The sequence below is a fragment of the Ranitomeya imitator genome, chromosome 1 (assembly GCF_032444005.1).
Source record: "Ranitomeya imitator isolate aRanImi1 chromosome 1, aRanImi1.pri, whole genome shotgun sequence".
Lineage (NCBI taxonomy): Eukaryota > Metazoa > Chordata > Amphibia > Anura > Dendrobatidae > Ranitomeya > Ranitomeya imitator.
The window spans coordinates 465,778,491-465,804,371 of NC_091282.1; the positions used below are offsets into that span (position 1 = coordinate 465,778,491).

A 25,881-nucleotide genomic window follows, 5' to 3' on the forward strand; every position below is an offset into this window, starting at 1 on the left:
GGCTCCCAGTCAGCTTCCAGGAGCAAAAAGTCCCTTGTGAAGCACACACACAGTCCTTGTGCCTGCTGCCCGACAGTCCACTGGCAGCTCTGTTCCGTCCAGAAGGTACGGTGCTCCCAATAGGGAAGCACAACTTGCCATAGCCAAGCCTGACCGGGCTCTGCTGCAGTAGCAGGAGCTTCCTGCTTCTTTGAGGATGCTAGTCCAGCCCCCTTTTATTAACCTTTTACTAGCCCTAATCTAGCATCATGTTATGTATTACAATGCTCAATAGTAAAACATTACAAACACAGCACCTGAATTACAGTAGTACATGGTAGTTAATAGCCAAACTGTCAGGGCACCGCATGGAGCACACATGCCCAGCATATAGGAAAGGGGGAACACAAGGGGTCTCCGCCACCTGCTGACACTACACTGTGTGCAGAATTATTGGGCAAGTTGTATTTTGATCACATGATACTTTTTATACATGTTGTCCTACTGCAAGCTGTTCAGGCTTGAGAGCCAACTACCAATTAAGCAACTCAAGTGATGTGCATCTCTGTAATGAGGATGGGTGTTGTCTAATGACATCAAAACCCTATATAAGGTGTGCTTAATTATTAGGCAACTTCCTTTCCTTTGGCAAAATGGGTCAGAAGAGAGATTTGACGGGCTCTGAAAAGTGCAAAATTGTGAGATATCTTGTAGAGGGATGCAGCAGTCTTGAAATTGCCAAACTTGTGAAGCGTGATCACCGAACAATCAAGCGTTTCATGGCAAATAGCCAACAGGGTCGCAAAAAGTGTGTTGGGCAAAAAGGCGCAAAATAACTGCCCATGAATTGAGGAAAATCAATCCTGAAGCTACCAAGATGCCATTTGCCACCAGTTTTGCCATATGTCAGCGCTGCAACATTATTGGAGTAACAAAAAGCACAAGGTGTGCAATACTCAGGGACATGGCAAAGGTAAGGAAGGCTGAAAAATGACCACCTTTGAACAAGAGGCATAAGATAAAATGTCAAGACTGGGCCAAGAAATATCTTACGACTGACTTTTCAAAGGTTTTATGGACTGATGAAATGAGAGTGGCTCTTGATGGGCTAGATGGATGGGCCAGAGGCTGGATCAGTAAAGGGCAGAGAGCTCCACTCCGACTCAGACGCCAGCAAGGTGGAGGTTGGGTACTGGTATGGGATGGTATCATCAAAGATGAACTTGTGGGACCTTTTCGGGTTGAGGATGAAGTGAAGCTCAACTACCAGACCTAATGCCAGTTTCTGGAAGACAACTTCTTCAAGCAGTGGTACAGGAAGAAGTCGGTATCGTTCAAGAAAAACATGATTTTCATGCAGGACAATGCTCCATCACATGCCTCCAACTACTCCACAGCGTGGCTGGCCAGTAAAGGTCTTAAATGAAAAAATAATAACATGGCCCCCTCGTTCACCTGATCTGAACCCCATAGAGAACCTGTGGTCCCTCATAAAATGTGAGATCTACAGGGAGGGAAAACAGTACACCTCTCGGAACAGTGTCTGGGAGGCTGTGGTGGCTGCTGCACGCAATGTTGATCATAAACAGATCAAGCAACTGACAGAATTTATGGATGGAAGGCTGTTGAGTGTCATCATAAGGAAAGGTGGCTATATTAGTCACTAATTTTGTTTTTTTTTTGTTTTTTTCAAAATTTTGTGCAGTTATATTGGTTTACCTGGTGAAAATAAACAAGTGAGATGGGAATATATTTGGTTTTTATTAAGTTGTCTACTACTAAGAGAACTAAATAATGTAATAGATAAACCATTATTTCTTATTTTTAGGGACTCTATAGCGACGGGGTCTGTTCCGCAGGACTGGCGCATAGCAAATGTGGTGCCAATATTCAAAAAGGGCTCTAAAAGTGAACCTGCAAATTATAGGCCAGTAAGTCTAACCTCTATTGTTGGTAAAATATTTGAAGGGTTTCTGAAGGATGTTATTGTGGATTATCTCAATGAGAATAACTGTTTAACTCCATATCAGCATGGGTTTATGAGAAATCGCTCCTGTCAAACCAATCTAATCAGTTTTTATGAAGAGGTAAGCTATAGGCTGGACCACGGTGAGTCATTGGACGTGGTATATCTCGACTTTTCCAAAGCGTTTGATACCGTGCCGCACAAGAGGTTGGTACACAAAATGAGAATGCTTGGTCTGGGGGAAAATGTGTGTAAATGGGATAGTAACTGGCTTAGTGATAGAAAGCAGAGGGTGGTTATAAATGGTATAGTCTCTAACTGGGTCGCTGTGACCAGTGGGGTACCGCAGGGGTCGGTATTGGGACCTGTTCTCTTCAACATATTCATTAATGATCTGGTAGAAGGTTTACACAGTAAAATATCGATATTTGCAGATGATACAAAGCTATGTAAAGCAGCTAATACAAAAGAAAATAGTATTCTGCTACAGATGGATCTGGATAAGTTGGAAACTTGGGCTGAAAGGTGGCAGATGAGGTTTAACAATGATAAATGTAAGGTTATACACATGGGAAGAAGGAATCAATATCACCATTACACACTGAACGGGAAACCACTGGGTAAATCTGACAGGGAGAACGACTTGGGGATCCTAGTTAGGCTACGTTCAGACTAGCGTTGTGCGCCGCTGCGTCGGCGACGCGACGCACAACGCACCGAAAAACGCGGCAAAACGCACGCAAAAACGCTGCGTTTTGCGACGCGTGCGTCGTTTTTTGCCAAAAATCGGACGCAAGAAAAATGCCACTTGTTGCATTTTCTTGGTCCGACGCTTGCGGAAAAAAAGACGCATTTGTCGCAAAACGCAACAAGCAAAAACGCATGCGTCCCCCATGTTAAACATAGGGGCGCATGATGCGTGCGTCGCCGCTGCGTCGCCCGACGCGGCGCCGACGCACACTAGCACAACGCTAGTCTGAACGTAGCCTTAATGATAAACTTACCTGGAGCAGCCAGTGCCAGGCAGCAGCTGCCAAGGCAAACAGGATCATGGGGTGCATTAAGAGAGGTCTGGATACACATGATGAGAGCATTATACTGCCTCTGTAAAAATCCCTAGTTAGACCGCACATGGAGTACTGTGTCCAGTTTTGGGCACCGGTGCTCAGGAAGGATATAATGGAACTAGAGAGAGTACAAAGGAGGGCAACAAAATTAATAAAGGGGATGGGAGAACTACAATACCCAGATAGATTAGCGAAATTAGGATTATATATTAAGTATATAAGGGGACAATACAAATATCTCGCTGAGGATCTGTTTATACCAAGGAAGGTGACGGGCACAAGGGGGCATTCTTTGCGTCTGGAGGAGAGAAGGTTTTTCCACCAACATAGAAGAGGATTCTTTACTGTTAGGGCGGTGAGAATCTGGAATTGCTTGCCTGAGGAGGTGGTGATGGCGAACTCTGTCGAGGGGTTCAAGAGAGGCCTGGATGTCTTCCTGGAGCAGAACAATATTGTATCATACAATTATTAGGTTCTGTAGAAGGACGTAGATCTGGGGATTTATTATGATGGAATATAGGCTGAACTGGATGGACAAATGTCTTTTTTCGGCCTTACTAACTATATTACTATGTTACTATGTAATAATGCACAGTAATAGTTACCTGCACAAACAGATATCCTCCTAAGATAGCCAAATCTAAAAAAAAAACCACTCCAACTTCCAAAAATATTACCGTATATACTCGAGTATAAGCCGACCCGAGTATAAGCCTACCCCCCTAATTTTGCCACAAAAAACTGGGAAAACTTATTGACTCGAGTATAAGCCTAGGGTGGAAATGCAGCATTTACCGGTGAATTTCAAAAATAAAAATAGATCATTCTTGCCCCATAGCTGTACCATATAGCAGGGGTCCCCAACTCCAGTCCTCAAGGCCCACCAACATGTCATGTTTTCAGGATTTCCTTAGTCTTGCCCAGGTAATAATTGCATCACCTGTGCAATGCAAAGGAAATCCTGAAAACATGACCGGTTGGTGGGCCTTGAGGACTGGAGTTGGGGACCCCTGCCATATAGTGCTCTGCACCGTTCATATTTCCCCATAGCTGTGCCATATAGTGCTCTGCACCATTCATTATTGCCCCATAGCTGTGCCATATAGTGCTCTGCACCGTTCATATTTCCCCATAGCTCTGCCATATAGTGCTCTGCTCCGTTCATATTTCCCCATAGCTCTGCCCCATATAGTGCTCTGCACCGTTCATATTTCCCCATAGAGCTCAACATATATCTGTGCCATTGCTGCTGCTGCTGCAATAAAAAAAAAAACACATACTCACCTTTCTTGCTTGCAGCTCCCGGCGTCCGGTCCCGGCGTCTCTCCGCTCTGACTGATCAGGCAGAGGGCGCCGCGCACACTGTATGCATCATCGCGCCCTCTGACCTGAACAGTCAGAGCAAGAGGACGTGAAGACAGAGCGGCGCCGGGAAGATGGAGCGGCGCCCGGCGGCTGGAGCGGGGACAGGTAAATATGCGATACTCACCTGGTCCCGGCGTCCGGCTCCTTCTCCCGGACAGCTGTCTTCGGTGCCGCAGCCTCTTCCTCTATCAGCGGTCACCAGCACTACTGATTAGAGAAATGAATAGGCGGCTCCACCCCTATGGGAGGTGGAGCCGCTTATTCATTTCTCTAATGAGCGGTCCCACGTGACCGCTGAAGAGGGGAAGAGCTGCAGCACCGAAGACCGTGGGACAGGCGGGGAGCGCCAGGATCGCTGGGACTAGGTAAGTATGCCTCAGCGCCCTCACCCCCTCACCCGCCGACCCTGCCGCCCACCTTGACTTGAGTATAAGCCGAGAGGGGCACTTTCAGCCCAAAAATTTGGGCTGAAAATCTCGGCTTATACTCGAGTATATACGGTAAGCTTTGATATTTATGAGTCTTTTGGGTTGATTGAGAACATAGTTGTTGATCAATAATAAAAATAATCCTCTAAAATACAACTTGCCTAATAATTCTGCACACAGTGTACTATTCAGATAAATCTTCATCCACATACCCACTTCTGTATACTCCAGAATGTGAACCCACACAAATGTTCGTGAAAAAAGTCAGGTCATCTGATGATTAATTTCAGGACTTCATTACTCACGAACATGTCTTGCAACACAAAACTTTTTGTTTCCATTTATATTACATATATTCATGTTGGTGATACGGGCATGATCATTTTATTGTAGGATCTCTAATAATGAGGCTGTTCCGTACTTATACACTATGGGCTTTACTGCATGATTCTTGCTGAAACTCCTGTAGCAGACAATATTTTACGGATTCTGTAGGAGATTGGTTGTTTTGTGCATATATCGGTTCCTACCTTGGCAGGTGGGAGCTTGCTATGGTGTACCATGTCTATTGGCACATTTGTCTGTTATATATGGATGGATGGAGCTAAACTGACATTGTACGACCAGTCTCTGAATGTATCTGTCATTCTAGCCCTGCTTGTGTTCTTTCCTCTTTGGAACAAACTCAGCTTTGCCACATAGTTGGCTGCATTTTCCTCCACATTTTGCCCTTCATTCCAGTACATTCCAGTTTATTCTTCCTGCTATAATATATTGCGGGACAGCTGTTTTGTTAGCAAAACTAAGTTTTAGAATCAGCAAATGTGTTTTTAGGGGCATGTCTCCATCTGTGAGTAAGCATTACTGGAAGGATTTTTCTAGTTTGGTCACTCAGTGTCTCTGTAAGCTTTGAATAGTTCGTGGAATTCCTTCAATTTTACCCTAAATACCAAATGGTGCGCAATTATTGTAGGTATAGTGGAGTGTCCAGTACTCACATTGTTGCCATATTGGATATACCTTTGAACACTGAAAAACTAATGCAATAAAATTTGAAGTGAGTTCCTTAGAACGTACAAAAAAGATTAATAAAAGACAGTAAAAAATGCACATTGTAAATTTTCAAACTCGTGTTGCATCAATTGCATAAAAAATGGTGGCATCAAACTACTCACTACCTCCTTGGATAAATAAATTGGAGGGTATAATTTACAAACAAGAAATTTATGCTGGATTTATGTTGGATTTCTGTTGCTCTTGAACCACACAGGTTCTGCAAACATGACAAACTAATCCAAATAAAGCCAAATTTGTGTTCCAAAATTCATATTGTGCCCCTTCTTTTCCAGGCCCTGCTGTTTGTCAAAACAGAACTTTTTGACTACATATGGGGTATCACAAGATAAGTGGGCAACAAATTGTAGGGTCCACTTTGTGTGTTATGTCTGGCAAAAATGAGAAATTTGAGACTAAAGCAAGAGTTTTGTGAAAAAAATGAACTTTTTCAGCATGACGACCTAATGTTATCATAATATGTGTCATATTTGTGGGTTCAGGGGTGTAGATTCCAAAATGCGGGCAGTTATGAGGGATTTCTACTGTTTAGGCACATCAGGGTCTCACCAAACTCGACATGGCGTCCCCTCTCAATTCTAGACAATTTTGTGTTCAAAAAGTCAAACGGTGCTCCTTCCCTTCTGAGCCCTATTTAACGCCCAAATAGTAGTTTTCCCCCACATATAGGGTATCATCAGTGCTTAGGAGAAATTGAACAACAAATTTTGTGGTCCATTTTCTCTCGTTACCCTTGTGAAAACAAAAACATTTGGGTCTGAACTAAATTGTTTGTGAAAAAAGTAAAATGTTCATTTTTTTTTCCTTCCACGTTACTTCAGTTTCTCTGAAGCATGTGAAGGGTTAATAAACTTCTTGAATGTGGTTTTGCACACCTTGAGAGTGCAGTTTTTAGAATGGTGTCACTTTTGGGTATTTTCTGTCATATAAACCCCTCAAAATCACTTCAAATGTGATGTGATCCCTAATAAAAATGGTTTTGTATATTTTGTTGGAAAAATGAGATACCGTTGGTCAACTTTTAACCCTTGTAGCTTCCTATTAAAAAAAGAAGTTGTTTCAAAAAGTGTGCTGATGTAAAGTAGGCATGTGGGAAATGTTACTTATAAACTATTTTGTGTGACATAACTCTCTGATTTAAGAATTCAAAGTTTAAAAATTGCTAAATTTTTGCCAAATTTCCAATTTTTTTACTGATAAACGCAAATCATATCGAAAAAATGTTACCACTCTCATGAAGTACGATATGTCAAGAAAAAAAACAATCTCAGAATCAGTGGGATCCGTTGAAATGTTCCAGTGTTATTACCACATAAAGTGACAGTAGTCAGAATTGTAAAAATTTTATTTGATCATTAGGGTCAAAATTGGCTCGGTCACTAAAGGGTTAATGATTGATGTTTTCCTGTTGTGTTTTTTTGTCAAACAAGGAAAGGGGGCCTGGTTTCTTGGAGCAGTAAGCTGTGTTTCGGCTTATTCTCCACTAATGGCCTACATCAGCTGTACTACGCCTTAGTAAATGATGCGGTTAAAAGCATATTAAGCACTTTTCCTGGGGGAAAACAAGATTTTGTAGAAGTGAAAGAAACCATTTACAAGGGACAGAAAACTATGCGGAGCACTAGTCTACAAACATATACACAAATAAAGTGAGGTATGCACTGTTAATCTTGGGAAGCAGAAGGTCTTTTTAAGATTTGCTTTTTTTTCTATGATTTGGGTTTGTACTGAGTGTAATTCCTGATTATGCGGGCTCGCTGACATTTTCCGAGAGAATCGGATTGATTATGGTAATGACACTCGGCTTAAACTCTGATGAGAGCATAATAAAAATGTCAGCTCGGCGTGCAAAACATAAGCCTTCAACCAGCCCTAGATCATGAAAAACAGGTCTCGGAAAATTGCGCTTTTTTTAAAAACAAATTTTGGATTTTTTTTTACCACTTAAATGAAAAAGAACCTGTACATGTTTGGTGTCTATGAACTCGTAATGACCTGGAGAATCATAATGGCAGGTCAGATTTAGCATTTGGTGAACATGCTAAAAAAACAAAAAAAACACATCAACTGTGGAATTGCACTTTTTATTTGCAATTTCACTGCACTTGAAATTTTTTACCGTCTTCCAGTACACGATATGTTAAAACCAATGGTGTCGTTAAAAAGTACATCTTGTGTCACAAAAAACAAGCCCTCACATGGCCATATTGACAGAAAAATAAAAAAAGTTTCTCTGGGAAGAAAGGGAGCAAATAACGAAAATTAAAAAACTGAAATACCCCTAGTCTTTAAGGGGTTAAGAAAAACAGGTCTGTGAGGGCTAGAATTCTTGCTGGTTGGTAGGTGATCAAATACCTATTTCATGCAATAAAATGCAATTTAATTATTTAACCCCTTCCCGACCTGTGACACAGCGTATGCGTCATGAAAGTCGGTGCCAATCCGACCTGTGACGCATATGCTGTGTCACAGAATGATCGTGTCCCTGCAGATCGGGTGAAAGGGTTAACTCCCATTTCACCCGATCTGCAGGGACAGGGGGAGTGGTAGTTTAGCCTGGGGGGTGGCTTCACCCCCCCCACGGCTACGATCGCTCTGATTGGCTGTTGAAAGTGAAACTGCCAATCAGAGCGATTTGTAATATTTCACCTAAAAAACTGGTGAAATATTACAATCCAGCCATGGCCGATGCTGCAATATCATCGGCCATGGCTGGAAACACTTATGTGCACCCACCCCACCCCACCGATCGCCTCCCCAGCCCCCCGATCTGTGGTCCGCTCCCCTCCGTCCTGTGCTCCGCTCCCCCGTCCTCCTGTCCGCTCCCCCGTGCTCCAATCACACCCCCGTGCTCCAATCAAACCCCCCGCACTCCGATCCCCCCCCCGCACACCGATCCCCCCCGTGCTCCGATCCACCCCCCCGCACAGCGATCCCCCCGTGCTCCAATCCACCCCCCCGTGTTCCGATCCACCCTTCGTGCTCCGATCCACCCCCCCGTGCTCCGACGCCCCCCCCGTGCCCTGATCTCCCCCCCCTTATACTTACCTATACCTCCCGGGGTCCGTCCGTCTTCTTTCTTGGGCGCCGCCATCTTCCAAAATGGCGGGCGCATGCGCAGTGCGCCCGCCGAATCTGCCGGCCGGCAGATTCGTTCCAAAGTGAGTTTTGATCACTGAGATATAACCTATCTCAGTGATCAAAATAAAAAAATAGTAAATGCCCCCCCCCCCCTTAGGGACAATAAAAAAAAAATAAAAAATTTTTTTCACTAAGGTTGGGGTAAGAACTAGGGTTAGGGTTAGGGGTAGGGTTAGGGGTAGGGTTAGGGTTAGGGGTAGGGTTAGGGGTAGGGTTAGGGTTTCGGTATGTGCACGCGTATTCTGTTCCTCTGCGGATTTTTCCGCTGCGGATTTGATAAATCCGCAGTGCTAAACCGCTGTGGATTTATCGCGGATTTACCGCGGTTTTTCTGCGCATTTCACTGCGGTTTTACAACTGTGATTTTCTATTTGAGCAGTTGTAAAACCGCTGCAGAATCCGCAGAAAGAAGTGACATGCTGCGGAATGTAAACCGCTGCGTTTCCGTGCAGTTTTTCTGCAGCATGTGTACTGCGATTTTTGTTTCCCATAGGTTTACATTGAACTGTAAACTCATGGGAAACTGCTGCGGATCCGCAGTGTTTTCTGCAGCATGTGCACATACCTTTAGAATTAGGCTATGTGCACACGGTGCGGATTGGCCGCTGCGGATTCGCAGCAGTGTTCCATCAGGTTTACAGCTCCATGTAAACCTATGGAAAACCAAATCCGCTGTGCCCATGGTGCGGAAAATACCGCGCGGAAATGCTGCGTCGTATTTTCCGCAGCATGTCAATTCTTTGTGCGGATTCCGCAGCGTTTTACACCTGTTCCTCAATAGGAATCCGCAGGTGAAATCCGCACAAAAAACACTGGAAATCCGCGGTAAATCCGCAGGTAAAACGCAGTGCCTTTTACCCGCGGATTTTTCAAAAATGATGTTGAAAAATTTCACACGAATCCGCAACGTGGGCACATAGCCTTAGGGTTAGGGTTGTGATTAGGGTTATGGCTACAGTTGGGGTTAGAGTTAGGGGTGTGTTGGGGTTAGGGTTAGGGGTGTGTTGGGGTTAGTGTTGGAGGTAGAATTGAGGGGTTACCACTGTTTAGGCACATCAGGGGTCTCCAAACGCAACATGGCGCCACCATTGATTCCAGCCAATCTCGTATTCAAAAAGTCAAATGGTGCTCCCTCAATTCCGAGCCCCGACGTGTGCCCAAACAGTGGTTTACCCCCAGATATGGGGTACCAGCATACTCAGGACAAACTGCGCAACAATTACTGGGGTCCAATTTCTCCTGTTACCCTTGGGAAAATAAAAAAATGCTTGCTAAAACATCATTTTTGAGGAAAGAAAAATGATTTTTTATTTTCACGGCTCTGCGTTGTAAACGTCTGTGAAGCACTTGGTGGTTCAAAGTGCTCACCACATATCTAGATAAGTTCCTTGGGGGGTCTAGTTTCTAAAATGGGGTCACTTGTGGGGGGTTTCTACTGTTTAGGCACACCAGGGGCTCTGCAAACGCAACGTGACGCCCGCAGAGCATTCCATCAAAGTCTGCATTTCAAAACGTCACTACTTCAATTCCGAGCCCCGGCATGTGCCCAAACAGTAGTTTACCCCCACATATGGGGTATCACCGTACTCAGGAGAAACTGGACAACAAATATTGGGGTCAAATTTCTCCTGTTACCCTTGGGAAAATTAAAAAATTCTGGGCTAAATAATTATTTTTGAGGAAAGAAAACGTATTTATTATTTTCACGGCTCTGCATTATAAACTTCTGTGAAGCACTTGGGGGTTCAAAGTGCTCACCACACATCTAGATAAGTTCCTTTCGGGGTCTAGTTTCCAAAATGGGGTCACTTGTGGGGGGTTTCTACTGTTAAGCCACATCAGGGGCTCTGCAAACGCAACGTGACGCCCACAGAGCATTCCATCAAAGTCTGCATTTCAAAACGTCACTGCTTCACTTCCGAGCCCCGGCATGTGCCCAAACAGTGGTTTACCCCCACATATGGGGTATCAGCGTACTCAGGAGAAACTGGACAATAACTTTTGGGGTCAAATTTCTCCTGTTACCCTTGGGAAAATAAAAAATTGCAGGCTAAAAGATCATTTTTGAGAAAATATTTTTTTTTTTTTATTTTCATGGCTCTGCGTTATAAACTTCTGTGAAGCACTTGGGGGTTCAAAGTCCTCACCACACATCTAGATTAGTTCCTTTGGGGGTCTAGTTTCCAAAATGGGTTCATTTCTGGGGGATCTCCAATGTTTAGGCACACAGGGGCTCTCCAAACGTGACATGGTGTCCGCTAATGATTGGAGCTAATTTTCCATTTAAAAAGCCAAATGGCGTGCCTTCCCTTCCGAGCCCTGCCGTGCGCCCAAACAGTGGTTTACCCCCACATATGGGGTATCAGCGTACTCAGTACAAACTGGACAACAACATTTGGGGTCCAATTTCTCCTATTACCCTTGGCAAAATAGGAAATTCCAGGCTAAAAAATCATTTTTGAGGAAAGAAAAATTATTTTTTATTTTCATGGCTCTGCGTTATAAACTTCTGTGAAGCACCTGGGGGTTTAAAGTGCTCAATATGCATCTAGGTAAGTTCCTTGGGGGGTCTAGTTTCCAAAATGGGGTCACTTGTGGGGGAGCTCCAATGTTTAGGCACACAGGGGCTCTCCAAACGCGACATGGTGTCCGCTAACAATTGGAGCTAATTTTCCATTCAAAAAGTCAAATGGCGCGCCTTCCCTTCCGAGCCCTGCCAAGTGCCCAAACAGTGGTTTACCCCCACATATGAGGTATCAGCATACTCGGGAGAAATTGCCCAACAAATTTTATGATCCATTTTATCCTATTGCCCATGTGAAAATGAAAAAATTGAGGCGAAAAGAATTTTTTTGTGAAAAAAAAGTACTTTTTCATTTTTACAGATCAATTTGTGAAGCACCTGAGGGTTTAAAGTGCTCACTAGGCATCTAGATAAGTTCCTTGGGGGGTCTAGTTTCCAAAATGGGGTCACTTGTGGGGGAGCTCCAATGTTTAGGCACACAGGGGCTCTCCAAACGCGACATGGTGTCCGCTAACGATGGAGATAATTTTTCATTCAAAAAGTCAAATGGCGCTCCTTCCCTTCCGAGCCTTACCATGTGCCCAAACAGTGGTTTACCCCCACATGTAAGATATTGGTGTACTCAGGAGAAATTGCCCAACAAATTTTAGGATCCATTTTATCCTGTTGCCCATGTGAAAATGAAAAAATTGAGGCTAAAAGAATTTTTGTGTGAAAAAAAAGTACTTTTTCATTTTTACGGATCAATTTGTGAAGCACCTGGGGGTTCAAAGTGCTCACTATGCATCTAGATAAGTTCCTTGGGGCGTCTAGTTTCCAAAATGGGGTCACTTGTGGGGGAGCTCCAATTTTTAGGCACACGGGGGCTCTCCAAACGTGACATGGTGTCCGCTAAAGAGTGGAGCCAATTTTTCATTCAAAAAGTCAAATGGCGCTCCTTCCCTTCCAAGCCCTGCCGTGCGCCCAAACAGTGGTTTACCCCCACATATGAGGTATTAGCGTACTCAGGACAAATTGGACAACAACTTTCGTGGTTCAGTTTCTCCTTTTACCATTGGGAAAATAAAAAAATAGTTGCTAAAAGATAATTTTTGTGACTAAAAAGTTAAATGTTCATTTTTTCCTTCCATGTAGCCTCTGCTGCTGTGAAGCACCTGAAGGGTTAATAAACTTCTTGAATGTGGTTTTGAGTACCTTCAGGGGTGCAGTTTTTAGAATGGTGTCACTTTTGGGTATTTTCAGCCATATAGACCCCTCAAACTGACTTCAAATGTGAGGTGGTCCCTAAAAAAAATGGTTTTGTAAATTTCGCTGTAAAAATGAGAAATCGCTGGTCAAATTTTAACCCTTATAACTTCCTAGCAAAAAAAAATTTTGTTTCCAAAATTGTGCTGATGTAAAGTATACATGTGGGAAATGTTATTTATTAACTATTTTGTGTCACATAACTCTCTGGTTTAAAAATTCAAAATGTGAAAATTGCGAAATTTTCAAAATTTTTTGCCAAATTTCCGCTTTTATCACAAATAAACGCAGAATTTATTGACCTAAATTTACCACTAACATGAAGCCCAATATGTCATGAAAAAACAATCTCAGAACCGCTAGGATCCGTTGAAGCGTTCCTGAGTTATTACCTCATAAAGGGACACTGGTCAGAATTGCAAAAAACGGCAAGGTCTTTAAGGTCAAAATAGGCTGGGTCATGAAGGGGTTAATAATGATACAATGTGATTTTCTGGTTTTTATTTTTATATACTCTGTCTCTCACAGCTGAAATGTAACTACTATAGAAATTACAGACCTCTCTATTCTTTGTAGTATCAAATACTTATTTTCCCCACTGTATTATGCTAATTAGGTTACATGCATTTTTTTTCATTGTACTTTTGAGTGTGTTTTTTTACAGACATCCTATGTGCAATTCTATGGGGAAAGTCCGCACATAAAACTCGTATAGCTGCAAGAGAAATTGACATGCCGTGGATTTCACACTCACTGAAGGTCAGTTTACACAGTGTACAAGGAAACACAGCGGGCATGAGATTTTGATAAATCTCATCTGCTTTGCAGTAATGTTAAAACCTTGCAGTTTTTGTGCAATGAAAATATGTAGAGTCAAAACTCATCATGGGATCTAAACCATAAAGGGGTTGTCCAGGACTAACATATCCATACTTAATCATATTGTGAGGGTTCGACACCTGTTCTGATGATATCTGAATCCATAGCCGCTGGAAGATCACAGTGTACGAAGCCGGAGCATCACAACTCTGCCTGTTGTGTACTAACTATTGGCAGGCACTGTAGCTCAGCTCTTATTGTGGTGATCTGAGCTACCACTGCACAGTGAACAGAGCTATAATTTTCCAGCTCTGTATATAATGAACTTCCATTGGCTATAACTCGAGGTACCAATTGAGTGATGGAGGTGCTGGTTGCCAGTCTCCAATTCATCTGACATCGTTGGAAAGAAAATACGAAAACAAAAGTAAAACAAATTTGTTCATAGTAGAGCTTTGTAGCTATAGGTGTGGTACCTATAATATTCACCATGTGTTTATGTGAAAAAATATGCCGAACGAAAATTTCTTCTCACCACACTGATATTCTGGATACTTCTTTATTTTTTTAAACATTACATCAAGGCATTTCTGGGACTATTGGGTCCCTTCTTCAGTTTACACGTGCCTCTATGACCTCCCTACAATGCCTGGGCATGCTCCTGATGAGGCGGCAGATAGTCTCCTGAGGGATCTCCTCCCAGACCTGAACCAAAGTATCCGCCAACTCCTGGATAGTCTGCAGTGCAACGTGATGTTGGTGGATGGTGCGAGACATGATGTCCCAGATGTGTTCAATCGGATTCAGGTCTGGGGAATGGGCGGGCCAGTCCACAGCTTCAATGCCTTCATCTTGCAGGAACTGCTGACACACTCCAGCCACATGAGGTCTGGCATTGTCTTGCATTAGGAGGAACCCAGGGCGAACTGCACCAGCATATGGTCTCACAAGAGGTCTGAGGATCTCATCTCGGTACCTAATGGCAGTCAGCCTACCTCTGGCAAGCACATGAAGGGCTGTGTGGCCCTCCAAAGAAAAGCCACCCCACACCATTACTGACCCACTGCCAAACCGGTCATGCTGAAGGATGTTGCAGGCAGAAGATCGCTCTCCACGGCGTCTCCAGACTCTGTCACGTCTGTCACATGTGCTCAGTGGGAACCTGCTTTCATCTGTGAAGAGCACAGAGCGCCAAATGCGAATTTGCCAATCCTGCTGTTCTGTGGCAAATGCCATGTGTTCTGCACAGTGTTGGGCTGTGAGCACAACCCCCATCTGTGGATGTTGGGCACTCAGACATCCTCATGGAGTCGGTTTCTAACTGTTTGTGCAGACACATGCACATTTGTGGCCTGCTAGAGGTCATTTTGCAGGGCTCTGGCAGTGCACCTACTGTTCCTCCTTGCACAAAGGCTGAGGTAGCGGTCCTGCTGCTGGGTTGTTGCCCTCCTATGGCCCCCTCCACGTCTCCTGGTGTACTGGCCTGTCTCCTGGTAGCGCCTCCAGCCTCTGGACACTATGCTGATAGACACAGCAAACCTTCTTGCCACAGCTCGCATTGATGTGCTATCCTGGATGAGCTGCAGTACCTGAGCCACTTGTGTGGGTTGTACAGTCCGTCTCATGCTACCACGAGTGTAAGAGCACACCCAACATTGAAAAGTGACCAAAACATCAGCCAGAAAACATTGGTACTAAGATGTGGTCTGTGGTCCCCACCTGCAGAACCACTCCTTTATTGAGTGTACCTTGATAATTGCCAATAATTTCCATCTGTTCTCTATTCCATTTGCACAACAGCATGTGAAATTGATTGTCAAACAGTGTTGCTTCCTGTTTGATTTCACAGAAGTTTGATTTACTTGGAGTTATATTCTGTTGGTTATATATATACTAGAGTATAAGCCGAGACCGCTAATTTTGACACAAAAAACTGGGAAAACTTAATGACTCAAGTATAAGCCTAGGGTGGGAAATTCACCAGCTACTGGTAAATTTCAAAAATACAAAAAGTGAAATGCATATATTATATAGAGTCATTACATACAGAGTGATCTATTTCAAGTGTTTATTTCTGTTAATGTTGATGATTATGGCTTACAGCCAACGAAAACCCAAAAGTCATTATCTCAGTAAATTAGAACACTTTATAACACCAGTTTGAAAAATGATTTTAAAATACGAAATGTTGGCTTACTAAAATTTATGTTCAGTAAATGCGCTCAACCCTTGGTAGGGGCTCCTTTTGCATCAATTACTGCATCAATGCGGCGTGGCATGGAGGCTATCAGCCTGTGGCACTGCTGAGGTGTCATGGAAGCCCAGGTTGCTTTGATAGCAGCCTTCACCTCATCTGCATTGTTGGGACTGGAGTCTCTCATCTTCCTCTTGACAATACCCTATAGATTCTCTATGGGGTTAAGCTCAGGCGAGTTTGCTGGCCAATTAAGCACAGTGATACTGTTGTTTTTAAACTAGGTATTGGTACTTGTGGCAGTGTGGACAGGTGCTAAGTCCTGCTGGAGAATTAAATTTCCATCTCCAAAAAGCTTGTTGCCAGAGGGAAGCATGAAGTGCTCTAAAATTTCCTGGTAGACGGCTGGGCTGACTTTGGTCTTGATAAAACACAGTGGACCTACACCAGTAGATGACATGGCTCCCCAAACCATCACTGATTGTAGAAACTTCACACTAGACATCAAGCAGCTTGGATTGTGTGCCTCTCCACTTTTCCTCCAGACTCTGGGACCTTGATTTCCAAATGAAATGCAAAATTTACTTTCCTTGTGGAGTGTGTCATTGACTGCCTTCTTGACATCTGTCAAGTCAGCAGTCTTCCCCATGATTGTGGAGCCTACTGAAACAGACTGATGGACCTTTATAAATGCTTAGCAAGTCTGTGCAGGTGTTTTTTGTTATTCTAGTTTACTGAGATAATGACGTTTGGGTTTTCATTGGCTGTAAGCCATAATCATCAACATTAACTGAAATAAACACTTGAAATAGATCAGTCTGTTTGTAATGACTCTATATAATATATGAGTTTCATTTTTTGCATTGAAAAACTGAAACAAATTTACTTTTTGATGATATTCTAATTTTATGAGCTGTACCTGTATTTATTTATCTATCAGCTCTATTATATTTTATTAACTATTATCTATCTATCTATCTAGATTCATGCTGACTTACTAGGAACAGTTCTTCATAACCTAACATACACAGATACATTCCTCCTCTTCAGAAATTCAATTGCAAGTTTCTCCTCCTACTGCTACTAACTTTTTGGAATTATTTGAGTGCTCACTTTTACTCTGTACCATGGTCATGGCTAGAAATCCTGAGAGCTTTTGTGAGCCATAATAGAGTTTCTGTACACCATTGACCATATTTTACTACAACTGCAATAAGTATCAAGTATAAATAGAAAGTCAGATTTACATTTGCAGGTTGTGCAGAACTAGAATTAATGGTCTGTAAGACGCCAGCAGATTTACAACATTTGGGCATCCTGTTTAACAGTAAACGGGCCCTTGTCATTAAGCGCCTAAGGCAATCTCCGATGTGTCTTTGGATAATTGGAAGTAATTTTATTCTTTGGGTGCTGGGCTTTCCAAATCATATTGCAACATTTAGGCATTATCTCGTGTAATTAGCATGTAAGTCAAGCATTTCCCCTGGGTCCCAATTAAAATAGTTTAATACCAAGTTCCAGTCTCTGTGGAAATTGCATGTTGTGTCCAACTTTTACACTGCCATGAACATAGGATTAGTTTCCAGTATCCACGCTTAGAAGTAATGTTGATGAAGTGCAAAGAATTTTGTACAAATTACAATTAGTTATACCCAATAATATATTTTTATTTAAAAGATTGTTAATTATTTACCTATGTAGCAGGGAGATCTGACCTCTAAAAACCTGCTTGGAATGAGTAAAAATAACATACTTTGATATACTTTTTAAATTTGTAGCAATGACACACAGCGATGTGCCTTACATATTGATATATGAGCCAGGGATCACAGCAATCCTCCTGTATTTCGGAAGGACAGCGTGACCTGAACCCCACATCACTCCTGCTGCTTGTTTCAGCAATCAAGACTGTAGTTAAAGGGGTTGTCCAGTGAGGCCGCGCCCTCTAGTTTGCCATGCCCACTGGATGGTCATCACTAGACGGGGCATGGCCTTGCTGCATAGAAAGTGTACTGGAGCGAGGCAAAGCCCACTGGCCAGGAGTTTGTATAACATACATACCCTTCGGTCCCCGGTCAGAAGCCAGTGAGTCCCCGTAGCGCACAGTGCGTGCTCTGGGGAGATTGATAAATCTGTAGACACACAGAGTGACTACAGACTTATCGATTTGGACTTGACAATCCCTTTAAGTGATCTATGCAATGTGGGATTTTCCCTGATCTTCTGAAAAAAGAAGTCTTTGAGCATCTATTGGACTATCCCTCTATGAGCCTAGATTCTATGAGCTACAGACCTGCTTCTAACCTGCCCTTCTTGGGGAAAGTCATAGAAAAAAGCCATTGCTATCGAACTAGTTGCCAGACTGTTAGATGATTGTATCTTTTCAGGCTGACTTCTGGGAAAAAAAACATATCACTGAACCATCACTTACTGAAGTACTAAACAATCGGTTGGTGGCGGCCCAGTTTCCTAATGGTATCTAGTTGCTCCTCATCCTCCCTGCCAGTTCTCTAGAGTACCATATGGTTTAGTTCTATCCACAAGGTTTTTTTTCCATTTACATAGTACAATTAATCTAAGACTACGTTCTGGCATTCTACTACTATTATGATGATACCAAATCATACCTGACATTCAAGACAGGTGTCAGTGACTCACCCCACCTATTAATTCCTGATTACCTGATTTGAAAGAATGGATGAATGACTGCTGGCTGAAACTTAACCCAGACAAAACTAAGGTTCTTTTGTTTAAAGGTCACTTTTATCCCCGGCAAACACTACCCTTTAAAGCTTTGTTTTGTATGCAATTTGGGTGTAGCTATTAAAGAGGACTTTTCATTGAAAAAAAACAAATATTAGCCATCATTAATTCCCCGCTTTTCCATCTGAGGAACATTGCCAAAATTAACAATTTAATTCAAGCAAACACTACTGCATGCCCTCATAACCTCCTGGTTAGACCACTGTAATGGCCTATATGTAGGTCTCCCAGACAAAGCAATGCACCATCTTCAGTTACTTCAAAACGCTAAACTAGGTAAATAACCAGTCAACCTTGACATCCACCAATAACACCAGTCCTGCTCACACTGCACTAACTGCAGGTAAAATGGAAATTAACTTTTAAAATTTACCTGAAGATCTCTAAAGCTATGAACAACCTAGGTCCAAGCTGAAGGATCTACTGAGGTCACACACTCCTTACTGACCACTCAGATCAGAAGGCAGGAAGGATCTGTCCATACCCATGATCCAGCTTGCATCATTTGGAGGGAGATGTTTTTGTTACACAGCCCCCACTCTCCAGAATTCATTACCTGGATAAGTCAGAAAGAAACCATCGTGGACACATTTACATCAAGACTCGAGGTGCACCTGTTCAGTTTGGCGTGCATTGTGAGAGAAGCACAATACAAATATGTGTTTGTTGTTGTTGTCCATGTATGACGTCATTGCAATGCCATCATAAACAATACATGGAGTGGGATGATGGTTCTGGAGTTTAAATAGAAACACACAGCTAGAATTTGGAGCTTCATCAATTGTTAAGTGTTTCCTGTCGGAGTCACATTCACGTGATTTCATTAATGTCTGCTGTGCAACGAATCCAACACTAAAAGGGTTATTCAAAATAATGAAAACGCTCATTACATGTAAAATAATGAACCAATATAAACTTACCATTCTACCTCCTGGCAGCTCCAGCTCTTCTTCCTCAGTGCTACAATTTACAATGGCTGCAGACATTACAACCCATATACCCTATGTGATGTGTGCAGCCACTCATGGGCCTCACTTGTCTCAGGCCTTATACCTCTGAGACTATTAATTAGATGCAAATGAAAATAGAGTACCTGGACAGCAACCTCTACAGCCAATCTAAAGAAAAGCATTATATTGTGCATATTATCTCATTATCTTACATATATTGATGACTTTGTTTGGCTTTTTTTTATCTTGGACAAACTCTTTAATGTACTGAGAAAAGAAGGACAATGCGCCAATAGGCAAGCCACATATAGCCACAGGCTGAATGGAGCGGTTGCAGTGCTTATGTGCACAGTAATATTGTGTCTAGAGGTATTCTTTTGGACAGATTCTACTTAAACAGTATTCCCGGTATATAAAGTCCATTTCTTTGTAACTGCTGGCTTCAATAAGTTTCAATGAACATAAATAAGAAATTATGCAACTGCCACGGCTCAGATATCACTTACTGATTTTCCATTTCCAATAAGTCTGAGTCTTTTCTTTCCATTTTGTATAGGGCTAAATATATCTGGCACATCTCCTCTGATGACTCCTTCTGCCCCTTGTAAATTTGGAAGTGGAGGGTCTTCTAGGCCATGGCTACATTGCAGATGTACTGACTTAGTGGTGCAGTCTTTCCCAGTATTCTTCATTTTTCCTAAATGACAATTTCCTATTATAAAAATACAGTAAAATAATTTAATCCAGCATAAATTGGACCTGATATGTGTTGTGTTATCAATTATTAAAAGATATATGAAAATCATTCAGAAACATACTGCTATGATAAATGATTTTAGTCCCAGGAATTTGATAACTAATTTGTACTGCTAAGTCATCCATATTATATCTCAACTGAGGCCTGGAAATCATGGATGAATTATCTGACGCTCAAGGAATTTTACTGGAATGCATGATTTACATTAGTTCTAGGGTAGGGACTTCTTTCAACACTCCCACTGCTCGGATAACCTCAATATTTATGTAGAACTTGCAAATGTGTACCTAAACATTGCTGCCTCCATAAATCGTACTCCAACATTTAAAACTTAACCATCCATTTTATTTAATGTTTTCATAAATCAATAGTACATATGAAAATAAGAAATCTTTTTTTCTTCTGGACTGATCTTTCATTCTCAAAACGCTAAATTTATAGAAAGACCTGTATTCAGTGAATATAGAGTTTCCATTACTGAAATAGAGATGGCAGCTGTTGCCTAAGGGTGCAGAAACATCAAAGTTTTTACCATATATAAGTGATGTAAAAGTTTTTAAAAGTAGCAAAAATGTAGCGACTATAGATCATCTCTGTTGAAAGGGACTACGCTGTCTGTCGAATTTATCAAATCTGCTGATGCCAGTAGCATTTCTGGTACAGCACATGGTGGTGTACGCCACTTACTGGACTCACCAAATTCATTAAGCGGCGTACACATCTTAATTAATTTGGTGCCATGTGCTCTGCCAAAACTGGTATAGCATGAGCTTGTGTAAGGAGATGGACATGCTGCCCACGTTTCACACATAATCCAGTTTATTGTTGTAAAATGTTATGTGATGTGTGGAGACATGGGGGTCTGTGGATGCTCTAGTCAACTGGCCTGAAAACCCATAGACCAGGGATCATACCATTGAAGACTCACTCTCCTTTTACCATGGACATAATACTACTCAGATAACACAGGGTAAAACTGTATTGCAATACTTTATTAAACCACGAACAGACAATAACACATAGAATAGTCCCAGCAAAATACCCAAGATGGTGCAAAATGACAGAGTCTCACCCTTCCGCTGACTCACTGGGATTAAAGCAGCTGCGACTTCCAGGGCCGACTACTCCATCTTGTGGCATGCACAGAAAGGAGGTAACAGCAAGCTTAGGAAGCTGACAGTCCTTTGAGGTACGAGGCCAGGTGACCAGAGGGTCACAACCTGGCTTCGCCGAACATCTCCATGGACTCAGGTTCGGTGGGTCCCAATCCTGGCTTTCACAAATGTATCCATGGGGCTCTGGTAACTGGTGGTTCCAAATCCTGGCTTCCCTAAACGTGTCTAATCTTTCGGCGATGGTCAATGTATCAAATCTGTATTCTTTCTGCCGGGGCCTTGGTCCCCTAAAGAGCCATCCTATAGAATGTCAAATCTGTGTCCCTCATGATGGAGCCATGATGTCCTGGCTGCTGCTGTAGCGTGTTCCTGGCTGTGGTTTTGTAAAGTCTCTGGTTCTCTTTATCTCTTGTTACAGAAGCATATCCCCTTTTATATACACTGCTAAAAAAATAAAGGGAACACTAAAATCCAAAATCCTATATATCACTGAATGAAATTTTCCAGTTGTAAATCTTTATTCATTACATAGTGGAATGTGTTGAGAACAATAAAACCTAAAAATTATCAACGTAAATCACAACTAGTATCCCACGGAGGTCTCGAGTTGGAATGATGCTTAAAATCAAAGTAGAAAATGAAGTTACAGGCTGATCAACTTCAGTGGAAATGACTCAAGACAAGAAAATGATGCTTAGTAGTGTGTGGGGCCTCCACGTGCCTGTATGACCTCCCTACAACGTCTGGGCATGCTCCTGATGAGGTGGCGGATGGTCTTCTGAGGGATCTCCTCAGACCTAGACTAAAGCATCCGCCAACTCCTGGATAGTCTGTGGTGCAATGTGACGTTGGTGGATGGTGCGAGACATGATGTCCCAAATTTGTTCAATCGGATTCAGGTCTGGGGAATGGGCGGGCCATTCCATAGCTTCAATGCCTTCATCTTGCAGGAACTGCTGACACACTCCAGCCACATGAGGCCTGGCATTGTCCTGCATTAGGAGGAACCCAGGGCCAACCGCACCAACATATGGTCTCACAAGGGGTCTGAGGATCTCATCTTGGTACCTAATGGCAGTCAGGCTACCTCTGGCGAGCGCAAATGGAGGGCTGTGCGGCCCTCCATAGAAATGCCACCCCACAACATTACTGACCCACTGCCAAACCATTCATGCTTAAGGATGTTGCAGGCAGCATATCGCTCTCGACGGCATCTTCAGACTTTGTCACGTCTGTCACCTGTGCTCAGTGTGAACCTGCTTTCATCTGTGAAGAGCACAGGGCACCAGTGGCGAATTTGCCAATCCTGGTGTTCTGTGGCAAATGCCAAGCATCCTGCACTTTGTTGGACTGTGAGCACAACCCCCATCTGTGGACGTCGGGCACTCAGACCATCCTCATGCAGTCGGTTTCTAACCATTTGTGCAGACACATACACATTTGTGTCCTGCTGGAGGTCATTTTGTCATCTGTGTATCCTCTTGCTCTGCAGGTTAACAAGCCACAGAGTGCCACACAATAGTCAATCAGCATATTATCACACATCTATTGTTCAATTACCCTGCATCTCCTTCATCCAGGCTAACAACACAATATGTTCCAATAAACTGCAACTCCAGAGTCACATTCTGGCTTGTATGAACAATAGTCTGTGTTTCTTGACCAATCAGATAACAAACACATAAATTCAAAAGTCAACATAAAGATAACAGTCTATGCCTTCTGGCTTACTGAAAATAGACATCTGGATAATTAAGATTAAACGCTGAGTCATCACATGATGCATATCATGCTGCTAAGGAGTTCAGCATTTGGTCAGTATTTTACCTCAGTATTTGTAAGCCAAAACCAGGAGTGGAACAATTAGAGGAAAAGTATAATAGAAACACGTCACGACTTCTGTATTTATCACCCACTCCTGGTTTTGGCCTACAAATACTGAGGTAAAATACTAACCAAATATTGAACATAAATAACATTTTTACTTGTGTCTCCATTTCTATTAAAATCATTTTTATACATAGGAAATATAGCTCTTTATTTTCACTGGGGAGGGCTAGAACATGAATCTTGACTAGTGGTGACTCTTTTTATACTTTGTTTCTTTTATATAGTTTATCCTTTTTTTTTCGTCTCCCCACACTGTGTCACCCATAAGGTAAAAAAAGACCGTTAGAGAGAATTTTAATATTACGAAATTTAAAGTAGCATCTTGCTAGTGCCACAATCTAATATGTTAAATAAAGCTTGTACTATTATAACTGTGGTGCAGTGCTGTGTTGGTGAGTAGTACCACCCCACAGGTGCTCTCAGATCGCATGTGGTGCACAAGCGCTGCATTACGTACATAGTGGTGCTGCGGTCCGTGTAGCTAGGAGCTGCCTTGGATAAAAGTAGGGAAGCTAATAATGGTTCATAGATGAGCAGAGAATAGTAGGCAAAACAATGGATTTGTCCCATCTATTGGGACTGCTCAGTCCATGAGCATGAGCCAAGAACCTGAGGAATATTTAAGGGCTTGGCAATATGGAAAAAGTAGAGCATGAAGAACAGTGAAAGAAGACAAACTGAAAAAGAATGAAAGATGTCAACATCAAAATAGAGCAGAGGAGAAGTTAGCAGAAAGTGGCAGGAGTCAAAAGAGAGGCACCATAAGCTATGAGTTACCTGGAGAACCGTTCAAGTACAACAATAAGGCAAAGCCACCAATTTAGGTGAGACCACAAACTATAAACAGGCCCCATCACCCGATTGGCAGTGAGCTCACTCCTAGGCTGCCTGGGCCACACTCCATTGTGATTGAATTGCGGTTCTTAAATGCATTACAACTGCAAATGGCCACAAACCACTGCTAATATCAGTGCACTTTTCGATTTTCGGTTCACACTTTGACTGCAGAGAACAGACTGCGAGAGTTCAGGCTCCAGTATGAATGTTGAGGTTTTTATGATCGGCATTGATATGACAGATATGAGAGACATATTTTTGGAGTCATGACGAAGTGCTGAATCGAACGCATTGTCCTACATTACTGGGCGGTCATGGCAGCACCTCCAAATTAATATTGGTCAGATGGATGTACTATATCTATGCCATGTTTCCTATCTATTGAAAGATGAAATCATGATAGGAAATATGGCATTAATATCTCCCACCTGGAATCTCCTAGGGCAAAGATATTGTAAAAGTTAGGGATTCCATAATTTTCTAAAGCTCTAGATCAGCAGATTTCATGACAAGCCCTTTTATAAGTCACTGGAGGAGAGGTATGTGGCCATGACTTGTGTTAATGAAAGCAAAAGCTGAACCATAGTAATAGTCCAATGAAGGTAGAAAGCAGCAGACAGCACATCAATGTTAGGATGCCACTCCAGTCCAACGACCAAATTGGAAACAGAAGAGTCCAGCACAAAAAAGGAACAGCATCCAATCCAGGTGATGAAAAAATTCACAACAAACTTTATTCTACCAAGATGCAACTTTTCGACCAATACAGGTCTTTGTGGCAGAATAAAGTTTGTTGTGAATTTTTTCATCACCTGGATTGGATGCTGTTCCTTTTTCATGCTGGACCATAATCATAGTCAGTCCTGGGAGATACAGCTCACTGTAGTTCTCTACCATTACCTCCCAAAAACAAAGAGCTCCCCTTCATAACAGTCAGGGCCAATCCAGGGACATCAAGTTCAGTACATTTCTTCTGTTTATCCATTTTATTTTATGTAATTGTGCATACTGTATTGCTCTGTCCATTTTGTAATAACTTTGTATATTTTTAAAAACACTCCCTATTTTTTGGATTAAATGGAATCTGTCACACCCCATGATGTATATGACCTATTATTATGGGCACATGGTTCCTAGCGATGACTGTGCAGGGAGGAAGTGGGGAGAGCATATTACCGGGGCCCACACCGGAGGTGACACTGACTCGCCGGTGCCTGAGCAGAAGATATCTAAATGCAGTGCCTACAGAAAGGAGGATGAGGAAAGTATTTCTGAAGGAGTGAGGGGAGCAGGCGCAGGATTCTGGGGGCCATAACGGACATGCATTGGAGGGGGTAATATTACAATGAAGACAGGAGGCAGGGAATTCTTCCAGATACCGCACACCCTGGAACCTGGAAAAAATCATTAGCATAAAGACCGAATATAACATTTCTCCCCAACAAGACCATTAATATGAGGCATACAGGTTGGACTAGTTTTACATTTCTATTACCTGTATGCTCATCTTAATAGGTCATATACATCCCGAGGGAGGGGGGGATTCTCTTTAAATATATTAAATTTAATAGCTTTGTTGCTCTTGCTCTATAAACCGCATTCCTGCATCAATATGCTACCTCTAACTGGTGTCCAATTGGCCTGTATAAACTAATGTGGTGGCAGCTAGTTGCTTTGTTATTGTGGAGTTTGTCAGTGACCGTATAGGGGTATACACACGTGGTCAAAATTGTTGGAACCGCTTGTTTAATGACAGAAAAATGGTCA

At 42.5% G+C, this 25,881-nt stretch overlaps 1 protein-coding gene across 1 annotated transcript in view; it reads right to left on the reverse strand.

Moving 5' to 3' along the window:
• The window catches only part of FREM1 (FRAS1 related extracellular matrix 1), a 375,192-nt gene that overhangs the window by 40,878 nt on the left and 308,433 nt on the right, over window positions 1–25,881 (reverse strand). The window contains exon 31 of the mRNA XM_069765123.1: window positions 20,022–20,227. Coding sequence (XP_069621224.1) covers window positions 20,022–20,227 — 206 coding nt within the window. The remainder of the gene's footprint in view (window positions 1–20,021; window positions 20,228–25,881) is intronic.